The sequence below is a fragment of the Astyanax mexicanus genome, chromosome 5 (genome assembly GCF_023375975.1).
Source record: "Astyanax mexicanus isolate ESR-SI-001 chromosome 5, AstMex3_surface, whole genome shotgun sequence".
Taxonomy (NCBI): Eukaryota; Metazoa; Chordata; class Actinopteri; order Characiformes; family Acestrorhamphidae; genus Astyanax; species Astyanax mexicanus.
In genome coordinates this window covers 10,968,397-10,988,628 of record NC_064412.1, presented here as the reverse complement: position 1 = coordinate 10,988,628, position 20,232 = coordinate 10,968,397, and the positions used below count along the sequence as shown (strand labels likewise).

General features: G+C 38.8%; 1 protein-coding gene across 3 annotated transcripts in view; it reads left to right on the top strand.

Annotated features, from left to right (window-relative positions):
* Window positions 1–20,232, top strand: part of grm4 (glutamate receptor, metabotropic 4) — a 357,400-nt gene that overhangs the window by 253,932 nt on the left and 83,236 nt on the right. For all 3 annotated transcript variants that reach the window (XM_022675670.2, XM_022675669.2, XM_022675673.2), the window contains one exon: window positions 14,147–14,363. In XM_022675670.2, the coding sequence (XP_022531391.2) occupies window positions 14,147–14,363 (217 nt within the window). The remainder of the gene's footprint in view (window positions 1–14,146; window positions 14,364–20,232) is intronic.

Here is a 20,232-nt window from a genome sequence, read left to right as displayed (position 1 = left end):
CCCCTGCTCTCCAGTACTGTGAGTGTGTGGAGGAGCTATTGGATACACCAGCTATCGGTCAAAAGTTTGGACACCCGCACGCCCAGAGCAACCTAGCGTCCAAATCTGAGCAATGTGTTTGCAATTAAACACCTTTAAATCTTATTTATGCAACCACTACAGATACCATAGCAACAGCTTAGCAACCACCTAGCAACTGTTTAGCAACATCATAGCAACCACCACAGACATCATAGCAACACCCTAGCAACCACCTAGCAACACTTTAGCAACCACCTAGCAACTCCTTAGCAACCACCTAGCAACTGCTTAGCAACACCATAGCAACCACCATGGATACCATTGCAACGCCTCACCAACCACCTAGCAACACCTTAGCAACTACCACAGACACCATAGCAAGCACCTAGCAACATCATAGCAATGACCATAGTGAATAGTGGGAGCCATTTTAGCTGCGCAACCATCCTGCGTTTCCTTCAGGAAATGCACTTTTCTAGTTGTATTTATTGTAGTGTTATAGTTTTATGTTGCACTGTCAGCACTCTTGCACTTTATGTTTGTCTACTGGTCGTTGTCCCATGTTGCACCATGGTTCCGAAGGAACGTAATTTCACTACACTGTGTACCTGTATTTAGATGTAATAGCAATAAAAGCCTCTTGACTTGAATTGACTTGACTTGACTTGACTTAAGACACAAGTTTTTTTAGTTGATATTTAAACAATAAAATGCTCGAGGTTCGTGCTATAACGTGTAATATTGGCACTGCTGTGTTGCGGTCGTAGATCAGCACAGCAGTGCCAATATTACAGGTTATAGCACAAAACTCGAGGGTATTTTTGCAATTATACCACAGTTCCATTACCTATAGCTGTTTATTGAAAGATTTTGAGTTAAAGAGGACGAGAAAATACGATCTGTTTGATCATAAATATAGTTCCATATAATTTCATATGTGGTGGAGTAACACATGGAAAGCTTCGGTTACAGTCCATTACCGGCTGATAACGGCACTCGTAGAACGCCTCTCAGCCAATCACATTGCAAGGTCAGCGGTATAACTGTGGTATGATTAAATGTAAATAAAGGAATGAAAATAAGTGAAAATGTAAAATGCAATTATATTTATATTAGTGGTTTCAATTAAAATACTAGTATATACTTAGTATGTATGTGTTGGGGTCAATCTTGGTGGTGCAATTAATTTGCATTAAAAAATATGTTACTGAGTCAAAATTTTATCACATGCGTTAACGCTTTTACATTGACAGCCATAATAAAAGCACTACAAATATTTAGAATAAATACCAGTGATTTTTTACTGTCGAACCATTGTTAAATTATGCACTGTAATGTCTTTTAGAGCCTCAAAACCCAAGTAAACCTGCAGCTAAAATTGATTTAATATGCGTTCTTCCCACAAATAATTATATTATATATTATTATCCATGATTTCACCCTTTTGAGAGAAATCAGTAATACTGTCTTTCTTCATTTGGACAACTTTTCAACAATAAAAAATAAAAACGCTTATGTTTATTCACTCAAGAAGGCACAAAAATTTCAAAGTAGTACAGAAAATAACTCAAATAACCCAAAGGGAGAAACAGTCAATATGTGGGTTATTCTTTGCAAGGGCTCAAATATTGTCTAATTTTCTGTCTGTGTTCCGAAACCAATTTGTTTTACTGTTTATTCTCATCTGCAGGCCTCTGCATTTTAACATGCAAATCAATCAGAAATATCCTGTGGTAGAATTATATTACACCAACTCTGCATGTAAAATACACTCATTCTCAATATGAGGTCTGAGATGCCTGCTCTTGCTCTGGGCTTCTGGCCTTCTGGCCTTGAGGTGTAGGGGTCTTGAGCTGCATTTGAAATCCCTCGCTATTACAGAAATAATTCACGGAAGAGTGTGTCTGCCATGTAGCGTTGCTCAGATTCTCAACAATAAATCTTTCAGTCGTTCCATGGTCATTCCCCAGCCGCCTCACTATACATCAAACACTATATAGTGAATAGTGAATGTTCTGGGTCTGCTTAATACTGGAGGACTGGTTGTGTTTGTTCATTTTTACTTGCAATGTGAAATTATAGTTTATTGGAAGACAAAATGAATTAAAACCATTTTTATCTATTCTAAACTTCACACACAAGATATTACAGGATTGTACAAACCATTTCAAATCATTTTATCATTATAAGACAAAACTATTACTTTGTATGTGTTTTTTTTTTAAGGATTTGATCCGAGTCTGTGCCAAATCTAGTTTTCACATTGGATTAAAAGTCATTATCTCCTCATCATTGAGCAGCAGCAGTTAGACTGTTGTGCCACTCTAAGGCAGTGAAATTCCACTACATAAAAAAAACATGGTTCTGAGTAAATTGTACTTTTACTTTCTTGAACTTAGAAATGTACATGGCTTCACATCTCAAGAGTGGTGCAACTGTCTTTCTGCACTGCTTATAAAAGGACACTTCCTAAATTTCCTTCGGGATAAATAAAGTATCTATCCATCCATCCATCCATCCATCCATCCATCCATAAGATCATAGGTAAGCCACATGTGGTAAGGGGGAGTTCTGGCCTGCAGATGGCAGTAACCTTTAAAACAAATTAAGGAGAAGAAACACAGAGAACAAATCTGCATAATATTTTTTGGCTTAACTGATGTAACTGAGATGCAGAGTTGGAGTTGAGGAAACTTTTGGCTGAACTAAATTGAGTTATTGTAAACAATCACTTGCTTTATCATTTTGAGTAGGAAAGCACAGCGATAGAGAAGAGAGAGCGCCATCTACCCAACCAGAGAGAGCAAGGCCAATTGTGCTCTTTCAGGGCTCCGGCAGCTAATGGCAAGCTGCATAACTGGGATTCAAACCAGCTACCTTCCGATCATAGTGGACTTCTGGACCACTCAACACCTTTGTATTCGTTTGTTTGTTTGCGTACAGATCTTTTATTTATTATTTTTTTTATAGAGCTTCGTAACTCAGTTTTCCTCCACAAAATGCTAAGTTTAGATGTATGGGCATGAGGGTGGATGTTTTAAGTGTAACTCCTTCAACCAAAGATGCAGCTCCTCTTTGAAAGGTGGTAGATATTAGTTAGATAGATATGCCACATCATTTTATCATCTTATTTTGTGTTGTGTTGGATAGCAAGTTAGCTATGCTGTAAATAGCTCTAAAGAAGTGTGTTAAATACCCTGTTAAGTTGTTGGGTTAGAAAAGCTCATAGCAGTAGCTGCTTCAGACTGCATTTACTTTACATACAATACAACCATAAACCATTTGATATAAATTGACTGGAAATAATAACATAATGCGGGGAAAAAAATGAATTCTTAAAAGTAGGATTGGCGATATTGATTTTCAGTGAGGTTATATTTGTATAGTCTCTTAATACATCATTTTTATTTTACGTAAATAAATAGATGACATTTTTACCTCAGCGGTGGCTTTCAGTGTTTACCTCTTATATGAAAGTGCAGCAATCAGCAGCCCTGCAATTAAAAAAAAAAATCCTCGTTTACACTGTCCAAAGGCACGACTGATAAATAATTACACGCTGTTCATTTTCACTTTAATCTTTTTTTTTTTTATCTTTTCTTTCTACTTGCATGTGTCTCCATAATACAGAATCCATCTAATCAGCCTGGATTAGAGCATGCTATAATTATTAGTTGCAGCGAAGTCTGAAGTCTTTGACACTTAATTGGTGGTGGAAATCTACAGCAACAGGTAGACCTCTAAAAAATCTAGCCATGAATTCCCCATCTGCAGTGACACGATTAGCAGTGAAATAGACAAATAAGGATGGATTGTGGAGGGGAGGTGAGATGGCCCCCTGAGCTAATCACCATAATTAAGCAGGTGGTATTTTCCCTTGCCAATATTTCACCCTCAATCGCCATTGAGAGGTCTTCGCCACAGAGGCTACTTTGAATAATTAATGTTGTTCACAAGCATCTATAATTGAGGCCTTTCTCCATTAAATGCCTGAAGAAGCTACAGGGGAGGCGTCGCCGTAGCTTTCCCTCTGACTTTATCACCAGCGTTATGTAAGTGGGCGCTGCCGCTTATTATATCCTTCACATAGCTCAGTGCTGTTAGTGCTGTTAGTGCTTTCTCTTGGTCTATCTGGTTGTTCCGCCTATATATATATATATATATATATATATCTATCTATCTATAAGGCTTTAGCGTCTCCACAATGACGGTTTATGAAAATGAACAGAAATACAAAGCAAAGCCACTTAGCTTTAATTGGATAGCATTGCGTCAGCTGATTGTGAGCTCTAGAGGCATTATTTTATTATTATTGTTAGCTTTCTTAAAGTGCAGAAATTAGATTTCCACAGGAAAAGTCTTTTTTTTTTTTTTTTCTGAGGCAATGTGCACGACCAGAATAACATAAATAGAATCACACACACACACACACACACACACACACACATTATTTCTGTGACACCGTATTACAGCATCTGTTGATCTTCTAGGGCCTCCCTCTATATTCCATTGGGATCCTATTAATGCAATACACAAAAACTGACTTTGCAGCCTCAGCTTTCTCACCAGCCTCTCAATGCTGTCTTTGTGTCTTTGTAGATGATGGAATGGCTCCCTCTGACAGAGTTGATTAGCATACGCTAGCACAGACCTGATGTGTTTTGACGAAGGAAAAGCAGCGAAAAAAGGGGCAAAAGTTCTGTCGGGTACGTAAAATTGGATTGAAATGTTAAAATGACGCTTCCGTGTTAAAAGTGCGGCATCTTAATAATGTAAATATGGGCCTCCTATGGCCTTATTATCTCATTTCAGTCATGGGGGTTTGGGGGAACGTACAAGGAAGCAAGAATCAAACATCAGCAAGCATCGCTGATGAAAGAGTAATTACCGTACAGCTTCAAATCATTCTCAAGCGGCCATGCCGTAGAAATAACAACAACACTGTGGTCCGATCTAAATATCACGTTCGACCCCTGCCAAGTAATGATTGTTAGCTGTCTTACACCGGAGTGTGACAAACAAATCAATAGCTGGAGCTGATTTTTGTCAAGGCTGCTTGGTTGGCAGGAGCCCCCTGTGGTGATTATATCCAAACCCCTCTTTGACCCCGACACTGGATAAGCTCCTCTCCTGCTGTCGGCTCCAAACGAGAAGCATGCTGTTTGGAGGAGATAATGAACTGACAGAGACTTACCTTCCTCCTCTGCCCTGCATAACCCCTACCTAATACTCCTGATCACCAGCACCACCTCAGAGGTTCATCATCACACATACTGTACCGCAGAACAGAATGGACTCCTGGGCTCCTGCTCTACAGCTGTTAGCTGACCAGTAAAAACTCAACGCTCTGCTAGTCGGCTGAAGGATCTGTTTGGTCAAGCAGAAAGAGCCGAGCCTGGAATATGAGTCAGATATTAATTTAATTCACCAGACCCGGGGGAGCCCCTACTCCCCATAAAGCGCTCGTTCCAGGAGCGACGGAAACGCTATAAGGAGGCTGCATGATGACAGCCTCCCCTGGAGACCGAAGATACTGAATGAGATAAGCATGACTAGATGCCATTTCCAGGGTGCAATGGACTGCTAAATTTTGAAAGGTCAAGTTTGAATGATGAGAATATTAGAAAGGTATCTAATGCATGCTGCCTTGCATGCGAGACCTTCCTCTTAGTGAACCAGTGCTTTGAACTGTAAAACTGAACTGAGTTATACTACCATACTACTCCATTATTCTCCAAACACACAATGCGCCTGGCTTTTTTTTTTTTGTGCTTTTGTGTGTTTTCCCCCAAGCTATAGAGAAAATATTTTAGCCAAACCGCATAAAGCAAATAACTCATAATCCAAAGAGGCTCAAGTGCCTTGAACTGAAAAACAGTATAACAGAGTTATACAATACAATACGCCAAACATGCAATGCATCTAGCTTGTTTTGTTTTCTTTATTTTCCCCCAGTTAGACGCTTTGGCTATAGAGTATATGGCGAATATGTCATCATTTGAAACAGCTCCAAACACCCATAAATGAAGAATTATTGCCGCCTCTGAGCAGCTGTTTTTGTTTGCTGAACCTGGAGCAATTTAGATTCAAATCCAACAATAAAAGGCTCAGTTTTGCAGCAGGAAACTGCAACTGAAGTTGCCCAGGCTTTAACGTGAGCATGTGCAATCAGTCCTTCTGATGTGATGGAGTTATACGGTTGATGTTTTGGCTGTATTGCAGGTTTTTAAAATCTGATCCTAGAAGCTTGGGGTCCAGAAAAGCTTGGTGAATTTCTTTTTTTTTTCTCTCACAAAAACTGCAACATAAACTGGAGATTAGCATTCAATCTGAGTTCAAACCAGGTGTTACAGAGCAGGGGAATCATATGTTCAAACTGTGCTGGATGCTGGTTCTCCAGAACTAGGTCTAAAGGACATTATCAGTTAATTTGTGAGTGATAAGCTTGACAGATAACGGCAACACTTTACTCGGATGGTCCATTTGATGATGCTCAACTGACATTCAACTGACATTCAACTGACATTCAACTAACATTCAACTGCGTGTCTAATAAATGCAATTGAACTAAAAGGTAAAAACCCTACATCCATCTCTAACCCAAACTCTAATCTTAACATTTTAGCACTGGGTTTAGAGTTAGATTTAACGTTTAGGTAAGGGTTAGGTTTAAGTGTAGGGTTAAATTTTAGGGTTGATTAATGGTTAAGGTTAGGGTTAGGTGTAGGGTTAGATTTTAGGGTTGATTAAGGGTTAAGGTTAGGGTTAGGTGTAGGGTTATGTTCTATTTTGAATCATTTACATTCAACATATGGTAAAGGTACAGTTAATAGACATTCAGTTAAATGTTAGTTGAATGTCAGTTGAGCATCAACAAGGCCATCAAATGGACCATCCAAGTGTTCCCCAGATAACTCATCATTTGAAAAGTCCTTGAGCTGTTGAACCAAGTTTTACACATGCTTTGTCAGCCAGCCCCCCACCCCTCCACCCACCCAGATATAGGGTAGCTCCTTTAGCTAAAGAGTAAATAGCAAATGTGTCATAATTCAAAAAAGCTGCAAGCATGCATAAATGAAGACCTATAGTGATGCTTATGAGCTGCCTTTTGTTCATAGGACTTGTAGAATGTGAATGGTGTGATTTAGATTGGCAAGACAGAAGCTGTCCTAAATCTGTCCTTCTGCTTCGGCCATACAGCAGGGTTCTTCAATTCCAGCCCTAGAGAACCAGTGTCCAGTATATTAATAATTTTGAGTTAAATCAAGGTGTTTTTGAGCAGAGAAATCACCTCAGTGTGCTGGACATCAGTCCTCTAGGACTGGGTCTGAAGAGCCATACCAGCATATGACAGATAATTCATCATGGCGCAGGGGCCTCAGAGCTACTTCCAACTATAGCGTATATGCTTTGGTTAAAATGCATATGGCAAATATGTCTGAATTTAAAGGTTTTCTAGGCATCCATGATTTAAAATATTGGATTTCAAATGCAAAGAAAGGGCACTATTTTTTTTAGCAAGATTGAGATTGAAGTCCTTAGGTATGGTTGGCCATATGGCAGGCATCTTTAGATCCAGGCCTAGAGGGCCAGAATCCAGGACAATTTGGAGATTTCCAACCACTAATGGTCTCAACTCACTAAATCTGACAATTATTAGATACAGGTGCATCTCCAAAAAATGTAGAATTTCATTGAAAAGTTACTTTATTGGGATAATTCAGTTAAAAATGTGAAACGTTTGTGTTATATAAATGTTTTACATAGAGAGTAATCTAGTTTAAGCGTTTATTTATTTTATTGTTGATGATTATGAAGCTTACAGCCAATAAAAGCCCAAAAAGCTGGAAAATGAAATTCTGGACTTGATAGAACACAGTGGACCAACACCAGCAGATGACATGTCTCTCCAAACCATCACTGATTGGTGGGAACTCAAGCAGTTTGGACTGTGTGTCTCTCCACTCTTCCTCCAGACTCTGCTTCCTTGATTTACAAATAAAATGCTAAATTTACTGATGATCAGTGATGGTTTGGAGAGACATGTCATCTGCTGGTGTTGGTCCACTATGTTATAATATCAAGTCTAAACTTAGTGCAGTGTTTTCCAGAAAATCTTACAGCACTTCATGCTTCATTCTGCTGAAAACTTTTATTGAGATGCAGATTTCATTTTCCAGCAGGACTTGGCACACTGCCCACATTGCCAAACATACCAATTGGTCATATATAATACTATATATATATATATATATATATATATATATATATATATATATATATATATATATATATATATATCTTCTGAGACACTGATGTTTAGGTTTTCATTGACTGGTTTTCATGAATATAATATTAGTTTCACATTTTAAACCAAACTACTGAAATAAAGTAACTTTTCAATGATATTCTTTGTTTCAGATGCACCTGTAAAAGCTGATATGAGATAAAACCAGTTAAAACCAGGTGTGTCTGAGCAGACAGCACCAAATGCTGGAAATTGGTCGTCCTAAACTATATTTGAAGTACCATACCAGACATAACCACTCATACGACAGATAATCCATCATTCAAAAAGACCTCAGAGCTGTAAACTGTGAAACAAATGTAGAGTTTAGAATAAAAGAAACATGCCATGCATCTAGCTTGCTTTTATTTTTGGTATTTTCTCCAGTTATGAGGCAGAAGATCTGATTATAAAATATAGGGCAAATATGTCATGATTTAAAAAGGCTCCAAGCATCCAAAAATCAAGAATTATTGTGATGCCTATAAGCTGCCGTTTTGGTTTGTAGGACTCGAATAACATGAATAGAGCAATTTAGAGTCAAAAAGCCAATGAAAAGGCACAACTCAGGCACGGCAAGATTGAAGTTGCTCGGGCTTTAGCATCCGAACGTACAATCTATCCTTCCGCTTTGACGTAAATGGCAGACTCTAGAGATACATCAGCTGATGGCACAGAGGAATGTCTCGCTTTCTGTCACTCACTGTGTATCTTGGTGCAGCTCGCCCATTAAACTGACAGATCAATTTCATTGCTTCACAGCTTGAAGTCAGAGCAGCTCAGGCTCTGCGAATGCCTCTGTGGACGCCAGATGGGGGTCATCAGCACTGTGAACACGCTCTTTTGGCTGTGCAGGGTGCGTCTTTAACTGGTTTTGGCCCAAAGCTTGACTGATGATTCTCACTGGTGACTAGCAGACAGGAGCTAATAACATCGTGACATTGTGAAATGTGCTTTTTGAAACACCCCCCGCCCCCAACTGAACTCAATTGAACAATGAATACAGGTTGAAGATGCACGGTTCTTAATACTTCTTAATAAAATGGTTTGCTTAACCCTTTAAACTCTAGGCTGTTTTGGTGTTTTTTCTTCGTTTTTGTCAGTTCCTCTTTCAGGTCTTATAACATAGTAATTATATCAGACAGACACTTGCCATGAGCTCTTTTACTCCAGAAGCCATACGGCTTCTCAAAAATGTAATCATTTAAAATGTAAAAGGAGGCAAAATTGTTGTTTTCCTGGAACTAATCATGTTTTGGTCAAAATTTTACCAAGTGCCTGTTTTTTTTTTTTTTTTTTTTTACTTATTTTTGATTGTATAGAAGGAGATCTCACTTTTTTAGGTGTTTCTCAATGGGTTTCTTGTAGATTTAGCTTTACCGCACTGGGATGTCATTGTTATTGTTAGAAAGAGTGAGTTCCGCCCTTTCTAACCATATATGGATTATGTTTATGTGTTAAGGGATTCCTGAATAATTAGGCTAAAGACACAAGGTGTGATTTTGGACGAAAATATTAATATATCACGATAATGCATTTTTATTTTGAGTACTTTGGTATACTTTGGAATTCATTATAATATGCAGCTATGATTTCTCAAATCAAGCTTTTATAAAAGTACGTAACACATTATAAAACCTTACAGTATATACAGTCATTACTGACTAAGTAAAGTGAGTTTTCAAATGCCTTTTAAACATGAAGTAAATGTTATTATGCCTCACTGTAGGCATTTGAAATGAAAACACACTTCACTTAAAGTCAGTAAAGAGCACTCATAACGCTCTATAAGACATTACAATAAGGCATATTAAAATGTACTTCACGTTTAAAAAACATGTGAAAACTCACTTCACTTAGTCAGTAATGACTGTACATAAGGCTTTATAATGTGATACGTACCTTTAAAAAAGCTTAATTTGAGAAATCATAGCTGCGTAATATAATGCATTATACTAAAATATACCAAAACTACATTGTACAATAGCTTATAATGTGTTATGAATGTGGCTGTAAGTACTTATACAGGTTATTATACAGGCTTATTACAGTCATTATAAGGTATTATGAATGCCATATAATGCATTATGAATGCAGGGTTCATAGGAAGTTTTTTGTTTTACAAGCTCGCAAAAATCACTGAGACAATACTTTGTCCATTCTTTCTGTTCTTAATACAGAAACAGACTTTTCTCAATTACATTTTAGCTGATCATTTGATAATTTGTTAATATTCAGTTGAATTTGCCCAGGCTTATGGAATTATGGAATTTAGTGTGAATGGATCTCGCTAACATGATTCGCTAGGCTAATGCCTGTTCCTAGCGTAGGACCAATCTGTTTCGTTCAATAATTACACAGCGTTTTTGTCATTCTATTCTTGCAGCTCAGCCATTTGCTGCTCCACTTAGCCTGACAGTAACAGATGTGAAAATTGCATCTCCTATCAGAGTAAACAACAGCTGATAACAGTTGAGGAGCACTGTTAGATATGGAAGAGGGATATTTGTTTCAAATTAGTTTATCCACAAGCCTCTCCATGCCTGCGAGCAGCCACCAGCCCCAGCTGTGAACTGTGAGCTCACCCCAACGTGCAACACGACACTAGTACAGTATTTTTCCGTCCTGCGCAGTTCAGCGCTTTTTTTTTAAAGAGCTGCAGAGACTGCACATGCGACACATATATATATATATATATATATATACTTGCTGGCGACGATGAACATTGATATTTTTTTTTTTCTTGTTTTTATCGCTGTGAAAGTAATCTCCAATCCATGTGACTGGGTATGATTTCTTCAAGCTACAGGACGCAGTAATTGCATGCATTTATGCAAACGTGTCTGTGTGTGTGTGTGTGTGTGTGTGGGGTAAAAGCTTTTGCACTCGGATGGAAACATTTATTTTAAACTCAGCCTGCTGCTGTTATCATTAGGTACCCTTCAGGTGCTCAGGAAACCGGATTTGAAATCTTAAAATAACACCCCGCTGCATGACGAACTAACAGCTGTAACCTTCCACACCTTCGTGGAGAAACTCCTCAGAGGTTAGAGCACAGGAAGGCGCGAAGAGATGTTTCCTCCACGTCTTTTACTGCGCAGCTAAACATGAAATCTAATCAAGCTTGTGGAAGGGATGATCACCTAACCATAGACGTGATTTCCTTAGGGGGAGCGTGGGCAAAGGCTTAAAACCTCTCTGATAATTATAACTCTGCCATACAACCCCCCTCCCCACCCAGCCAATAATCAATTTACATTATGCATTTTTTTTGTAACTAATCATGATCAAAATATTTTCCTGATATAATAAATGCCACCTTTAGTAATGTATCAGTAGTCAATATCATTAATACTTAATAATAATAAATGATGATTATTTTCTCTGCACCCTCCCCAGAAAGTCTTCTGTGAATTCACACATCGACAGTTTTCCCACAATTTTATTGACAAGCATCTCACTTTAATTCAAACAGTGGCTATATATATGGCTTAATATTATTAGTGTGATTGCAGTAATAGATATCGACTTCGTTCAAAAGACAAAACGTGCGTCTTTATTAGGAATGGTGGGCTTGTATACAGCTTTCCGATCGGACTTACGTTTTTCGTAAAAACTTCGTAAATGTGCGCTTTTTGGCCCATTGAAAATGAATGGGCAGAACTTTGCACGCCCGTGTACGTCACAATTTTTGAGAGACGAAGACGAAACCAATTGAGGTCCTGTAGAACTTATTGAGTTCTTTCCGAAAATATGCGTCACGAAACGTTACGACGTACGGATTCCGTACGATTGTCGTACGAAGTGGCCCCATAGGAATGAATGGAGCCATCAGAGGATGGCAGCTAGATCGAAGGACGGCAGTTAGAGCCCCAGTACTGTGTGTAATGGAGCCACTGGTCAAAAGTTTGGGTACCCCGGCCAGCTCTGCAATCACACTCGCAGTTTCTGTAGGAACTGCAGTCTAGTTACATTATGGCTTTATACAGCCAATGAAAACCCAAAAATCAGTGTCTCAGAAAATGTGCATATTATATAAGACCAATTGGTACTTTTGGCATCTGCTGGTGTTGGTCCACTGTGTTAAATTAAGTCCAAAGTCAGTGCAGTGTTTGTGTTTTCCCGGAAAATCTTACAGCACTTCATGCTTCCCTCTGCTGACAACTTTAATGGAGATGCTGATTTCATTTTCCAGCAGGACTTGGCACACTGCCCACACTGCCAGATATACCAATTGGTACCAATATTAAACTTTTCTGAGACACTGTGTTCTGTGTTTTCATTGGCTGTAAGCCATAATCATCAATAATAAAGTAGACAGTTAAAATAGATCACTCTGTGGGTAATACATTCATATATTATACGGGTTTTACATTTTGAACTGAACTACTGAAATAAAGTAACTTTTAATTTCTATTAATATTTTGCAATTCTGTATCAATTTTTTTTAAATCATTTTTAATGATTGGTAAATATGTTAAGATTAGTGTCTCGAACAGTGTTTCATTTAGTGTTTCATTTAGTCTTTAAACCTCAACTTAAGCTCATTATTAGACTCCACTGCTCTCTTTTGCTAGATTTTAGAAATATGATATGATATATGAGTGTGTTTTTATTGTATGACAGTTTTCCTAAACTTTTACTTTATCAGGTGCAAAAAAAAAAAAGTAGCTTGATTAATGTATCACGATAATTCATTATTTGGAATTGTAACCCTTGTATCATAATCAGGTTCTTGCCAATACACAACAAACACACAATAGCAGACAAAATGAGACCACCAGCAGACTGAAGAAATACATTTAATATAGGTTTGACATTGTGAGACAATGCAAACACTGCATGCGCAGGTGCCCAGGTACTTTTGTCCATATACTGTAGTTTACGAGATAGAATTACATCATTGCAAAGTGTAAGTAGAGCTTGAGTTGTCCGTAATGAGGATGGACGTTGATTTTCACTGTTGTTTGTGTATTTAGCTCAAACTACATTACTTTAAATTGCCAATTTGACAATACGTTGACCATTCTGTCCATTATTTTTTCGTTTTTTCTGTGCCACATCCATTCCTAGTCATCACATTCGATGCCCTGTGAGCTGCTTTTTATTTATATAGTGAGTAATGCACAAAAATATTGCGCCTGACAGAATCTGCAACTGCATACTGAAGCTCATCCTGTGCTCTCTGTAGCTGCGGAGGCTGGAGACATCTGTTTCGCATGGCACGTCCTCTTTGCACATTATGGTGAGAAGGGCTACGTCACGGCGGTGTGAAATAATGTTGCCGTTCTGGATGCGCTGCTTAAACTCTGACGTGATAGGCAGGTGTAACCTTTTCCTCGGGCTGTTCTTAAGGGCAAGAGGAAGCACAAATACCAGCTTCCTTCTTCCACACCCGAACTGAATGCATTAAGTTGCAGTTGGGCGAGCAGTGTAACGTGCTATATAAAGCAAATCTTACAGGAAGTTCTGCTGCTCGCTGCTGAGATTGTCCGACCGTGAGCAAAAAAAGAAAGAAAGAAATAAACTAAATAAATGCACTGCAACAGAATGATTCTGTTGGGGGAAGCCGCCTGCGACTGTGTGATAGCCGGCGTTGACCCGCGTGTCAGCAACTTGACACACATGCATTATCTCCGAATGGACTCCCTGACCTCCCGCCGTCTTCAGGAGATCACACGCGGCTCGGTAACAGAGAGAACTCGGTGGGAAATGTAGTTTGTGTCATGATGAGGTGTGTTGTAATCTGTCAGGGGTACAGGCAGGGGCTCAGCAGGGTTTGTGGGAATTGTGTACTTAAGACCCTGAGTGCGGTTGTGTGTCTCTGCCCCCCCACAGATCCCCCAGGTGAGCTACGCTTCAACAGCGCCAGAGCTGAGCGACAACACGCGCTACGACTTCTTTTCCCGAGTGGTTCCGCCAGACACCTACCAGGCCCAGGCCATGGTGGACATCGTGCGCTACATGGGCTGGAACTACGTCTCCACCGTAGCTTCTGAGGGGAATTACGGAGAAAGCGGAGTGGACGCCTTCATCCAGAAGTCCCGCGAGGACGGTAAGAATCAGCCTAATTGAAGTAGTAATTGAACTAATGTGTTTCCTCAGTCCGTTTCGAATGCCCTCGGCCCCCCGCCGCCGCAGATAACCTCTGCTATCTCCAAATTACACGCTCCCTCAATTAGATGTTTCTTGGATGAACACAATCCGAATCCATGACCAAAAGATTAGATTTCAAGCATTTCAAGAACGAAGCTCTGTTTCCAGACAAGACACGATTAGACTTTTTTTTTTTTTTCATGTTATTGACTACATTGAAACTTTTCTTTCTCAGGGAAATGGTACTTGAAATGCTCTTCAGGGAGAAAATGTTCCTAAAAGACTGGCTGTGTGAGGAATTCTGAGTGCTGTGATTGATTTGCTGCTGTTGTACCCTTGCGAGCCTCCAAGGCCATACGTCTCTTTCAGCGCGAGCTTTCCAACTGAGTTTGATTGACAAGCCGGGAGACATTTTGCCGCCATTGGTCAAAGGAAAATGTAGGTTTGGCTACAACTCCTGTCACAGACTTATGTGACTAGAATAGCATGGCCCACCTCTTGTTAAGTGTACTGTAGGCATGTTTCCTCCGAGTGTAATGGGGCAGAGTGCATAAGCTTTCTGCTGAAGAAAACTCCCAGCGAGAGATAAGAGCAAAACCGCAATCTGGCCTAGAGGCAGTTCTGATAGTTCAAGTAAATCTGGATCTGAAAATTCACCAGCAAATACGGTGCTACAGCATGGACTTTATGCGATTACAGGATTATGTAAACCATTCGGACAAGTTTACATCCACCTCAAGCGATAAGGAGATCTTAACATAGTGGGGAGATATAGAGAAAGGCAGCATTGGCTTGGGTTGCTTTTAATGCTTACTTTAAGGGAGAAGATGGACCATACGAACAGATAAACCATATATGGCATTCATTGTAATGTATTTAATTACACTAGTAGTTGCAATTACAGTAGAATCTACAGCTCTTGGCAGAAGTTTTCCTTTTATTGGAAATGCAAAAAAAAACACTCCATCAGAGGTTTCAGAACCTCTGTTCCCTACAGCTACCCAGTATGTACCCTCTGTACCCTCTGATCTCTCTGGGGCCAGTGGAGATGTTTCCCAGCTGTTTTCTCCCATGAACTGACCTCGGATCTGACCTCCACGCAGGGTAGTTCCTAAAGCTTCGAGTGACCCGTAAGAGACCCTTCATTTCTCAGCCCCGTGATTTATCCTACAGATCCTTTTTCAGGACAGAACAAATTTAGGTTAGGATGTACTGGCTTCTGTCTCCATAACAGTAATAAAAAGGTAAAGAGATAAGGCTTTAAGAGATTTGGACTGTGAGGGGGCGCCGCCGCGCTCTTGCCCTTGAACGTACTGGAATCAATACCAGCCTTGCGATTACTGTAATGCCATATGGAGCTTTAAATTACAGTGATTTGTTGCCTTGGATAAAAGCATCTGCTCTGTGACATAAATGTAAGGAAGAAAAGGTGCTGACATGCCAGGTTTTAAAGAAGTGCTACACTGAATCTTCGTACCATGAGGGCACCTCATACTATGCAACAAAAATGATATATTGAATGTTTTTTTATGTTTTTTCAACAGGTTTCAACGTTTAATTTTCATTTGCACAACATGTCAAAATATATAAGGGTCAGGCATAGGTAATAACAAGGTAATAGCAAGGTTACATGAATATGCAGCACTAAATATGCTAATTAAAACAGAAAAATATAGTAATATATGGTGATATACAGAACCTAAATGGACAAAATAAAATTGGAAACTAAATGTACAGAAATGTACAAAACAGGAAGGTCCTAGAAAACATAACCATAACCAGTCATGTTAGTACTTCTAACATGTAATCTAAAGAGTTACTATTTCCAATCCACTAATCAGATTAAAGTTACTTATCCAAGTCACTGTGCCCTACCTTTCTGTCATTTTCCCTAGTAAAAAGATATTGTGAGGTGCATTAAAAGGATGGACGAGAAAGATTTTTACAGTTGTCACCTGAATTGGAAGCTTTGATTGGCATTTGCAATGGTTGTTGTAATATAACACCACATAACGACTCAAACACTGGAGAGCAGCAGGAGCAGCTAAATAAATGAAAATGAATCACCAGTGCTCCACCGAGGACAGAAGCACAAGTTTTAAAAGGAGCTCAGGTTCTGCCATGTTGTTTTCAAATCGCCCCCCGACTTATGTCATGTCTTGTTTACGCCCACATTCACATACGTAGTGTGTGACTCCTTTCAGCAGTGGAAACACGGGCCGGTTCTTAAAAGGTTCGCAGGTTCGCAGGAACCGGTTCCCGTTCCGGCACCAACTCTTTGTTGGTGGAAAAGAGGTATAAGTTACTTTTTAAAGGGTCAATCAGTAATCAGATTATTTTATTGAAAGTAACTATGCCATCACTGCATATATACAAGTTTTATTTTTGTATTCTTAAAGTCTAAAACTGGGCATTTGCGGGAAGTGCTCCCGAACAGGTGTTCTCAAACTGTAGTCTTTGTACCATAAAAAAAATCAATCTGTCATCTGTACTTCACATCATGATTGTTTGTAGCTAGTGTTATGAAGGCTATGTACACACTGTACACTGTACAAGGTACTGACAATAAGAGTGTTCTTTAGAGAACCAAAGTAGTTTGTCTTATGGCGTATATATATATATATAGAGAGAGAGTGCCTTATATGTTCCCCCAAACTATTCAAATGTCAGGAAATCGCCTATTATCTTGGAGTGTTTGGAGCGGAATCCTCCTTAAAGTCTCTCAAGAACGCTGGGAAATAGACTGCTTACATTACTGTGAATGATAGGAGCTGCAAATGTGCTAGATGAATACATTAATTCCGTTGTTAGTGAAATAATAAGATAACTGTCTTCATTCATTGTGCTCCTCCGCTGAGTGTGCGAGTGCAGGGAGCAAATTTGATTTGAACGTATCAAATTGCGTTTGCCAATGAGAAACACAATCATTTTGGAGCACAGGAAATATTTAAAAACCATGAAATGAAACTACAGTTTATGAAGAGCTGAATTAATATGAATTCCCGATCTTTTTTTTTTTTTCTGCAGCAAATACACTGTAGGTCCTTACGGCCCGAGAAAACAAGAGCAAGCAGAAAGCAAACAGACAAGCTCATATCCCAAAGGCTGTATTTACCCTCTTTAAGTCAGCACACAATTCAAATATAGTTCGCTTTGCTCTGGCTGAATATTATCCAAAGATATTTCGCCGGGTGCTGAATAAGAACAACCTCCATAACACTTCAGGGCACCTCAAGAACAATAGCTCCTTCGTTTTGTGTTACATTATCCTGATATTTTCTGTAAGAAGTTCACACTTCCGGCACTTGTTCTACATGATTGGTGCTCCAAGTGCTTTTGAAAGGACCCATACTATATCCCATATTTTCTTGTTTACTTCCCCCTTCAAGGCCCACTTACACAGTAAGTACAAAAGTATCCAGACAATTCTTTAAAAGGAGTGAGTTCAGCTACTTTATGATGCACCCATTACTGACACTCTACATTCTAAATTTTAAGTTTTATTTGTTTAATCACTAGGGTGTCACCATTTCGATATTTCATCGAAATCGATCGAAATTATGTCATGGTCTCGAGCATCGAAGTCAAAAAGAGGATCGACGATCCCTCCCGCAAATGGCACAGCACACTGTATCTCAAAGAGCCGCCCTTTCTCCAGAGAATGTGGACATTCTCATCTACTTAAAGAAAAACTTATAAAACTGTTATAAAAATAACAGGTGTTTTGTCTAGCCTCAAATATGTATATAATAGTTTTGTATCTTAAGGAGCATCTTTCTCCCAGATAAAGTTAATAATATATCTTTGTTAAAGAAAAAAAAACTTGTCATTCTCAGGGACCGAAAAAGTCTTAAAGTCTTATTATTCATGTTTAACTGTTATAGTATGATAGAGTTCAGTTTGTTAAGGCTCTAATTGTTCTATTATTTTGTACAAAACTGTTCCTGTATTTTTTTATTATTTATTTCATTATGCGCACACTGCTGCTACCAAAAAAGCCAATAGATCGCATTACAAATAAATATTAATTAAATTATTTAAATTTGACCATAAGTGTCTAATGTGGTGTATTACAGATCACTTGTATCACTTTGCATCGCTTATATCAAGCCCACGTTTTGAAATAAGATATTGTAAATTTGATGAATCAAACCAATGACTGACCATAGACTAATCTAAAACTGGCATAGGCCTCTCTGCTGTAAAAAAAAAAAAAAAAAGAAAAAAGAAAATCGAGAATCAAATCGTGACCCTAAAATCAGAAATAAAATTGAATCGAGGATTTAGAGAATCGTGACACCCCTATTAATCACCATAATAGAGAAGCATTGCCCATATACAATAGCAGGATGAGTCTTATGAAAGTCTAAAATCAACATGCCCAGTATCATAGTATATCATCTTGTAGATAGTGGAGTGTAAAGACTGCAGCACTGTGCTGCAGAGTAAGCAGTAAATCTGACTTTTCTAAAACTCTAAAACAGTTGCGACCTCTGAAATAAATTGGGTTAACCACAAACACTGCATTTTTGATCTACAGCACATTTCCCAAAGTAATACAAATACAAGCACTATTCTCCTTGCAATCGCCAAGAGCAGAGTGTGATTCTTCATTCCCGATAACACATCCCCACTGAGTCCAGCAGCAGCATGTTTACACCACTGCATCCAGGGCTTTGCATTACGTTTGGTGATGCCGGGCTCAGATGGAACTGTTCAGCCATGGAAACCCATGCTATGAAGCTCTCTATCCTCTACTGTTCTTCAGCTTATCTGGAGGGTACATCAAGTTTGGAGGTCTGTATAGACTGACTCTTATAGACTGTCATTTTACTTGGAATATTTAGTACTGAGGAAATTTCACAACTGGGTTTATTACAAAGCTGGTATCCTATCATGGTATCACGCTATTAACTTTGATTGCAGCACACATTCACTGTGGCATTGTTTCAGTAAACTTCTGCAATGTCACAAGATTTATTTAATCCAGTGCTGCATTAATTTTTCACCAAGATCTTGCAGCAGCATTGATGATGGTAGAGTCTGACCACTGCACAAAGTCTTCTCCATCCAGCACATCCCAAAGATTCTCAATGAGTTTAAGGTCTGGGCTCTGTGGTGAACTCTCTCAATCCATGTGTGTAAATGATGATCTCATGCTCCCTGAATCACTCTTTCACTGTTCCAGCCCCATGAATCCTGACATTTGTCATCGTGGAATATGGCCGTGATCATCAGGGAAGAAAAAATCCATTAATGGAATAATCTGGTCTATATTCAGTATATTCAGGTAGTCAGCTGACCTCATTCTTTCAGCACATACTGTTGCTGAACCTAGACCTGCAGACCAACTGCAGCATCAACCCCACATCATTTACTTACTTAAATCCATTTTTTTTTGGTCAGGCAGTGTATGTCCAGCCACTCTTTAAAGATAAGATTTGGACATACTATTTTTGTCACTATGTCTTCTGTGTTGGTTCACATCTAGTTTTAATGAAGGCTTGAATGTCTGTGCTGCATTCCCGCCTTTTTTCTTGGGGGGTTTCACACTGTGTTTTTTAACACTGCCTCTTGCTGTTTTTTGTCCTGTTGCTAAACAACAGTGGTGTCTCAACTATTTATCAGTTCCTGTAGGCTGAAAGTGGTGGTACTTACTTAGGAAATAATAATAATAATAACAACATAAAAACATAATAATAATGATTAATAATAATTAAATTAAGTTAAATAATTAAAGATTCCCTAATCCATTAACTAACACTAATTAATCACAGCATATGAACAATAATAAAAAATAAAAAAAACATATCTGTTTAAAGTGTATA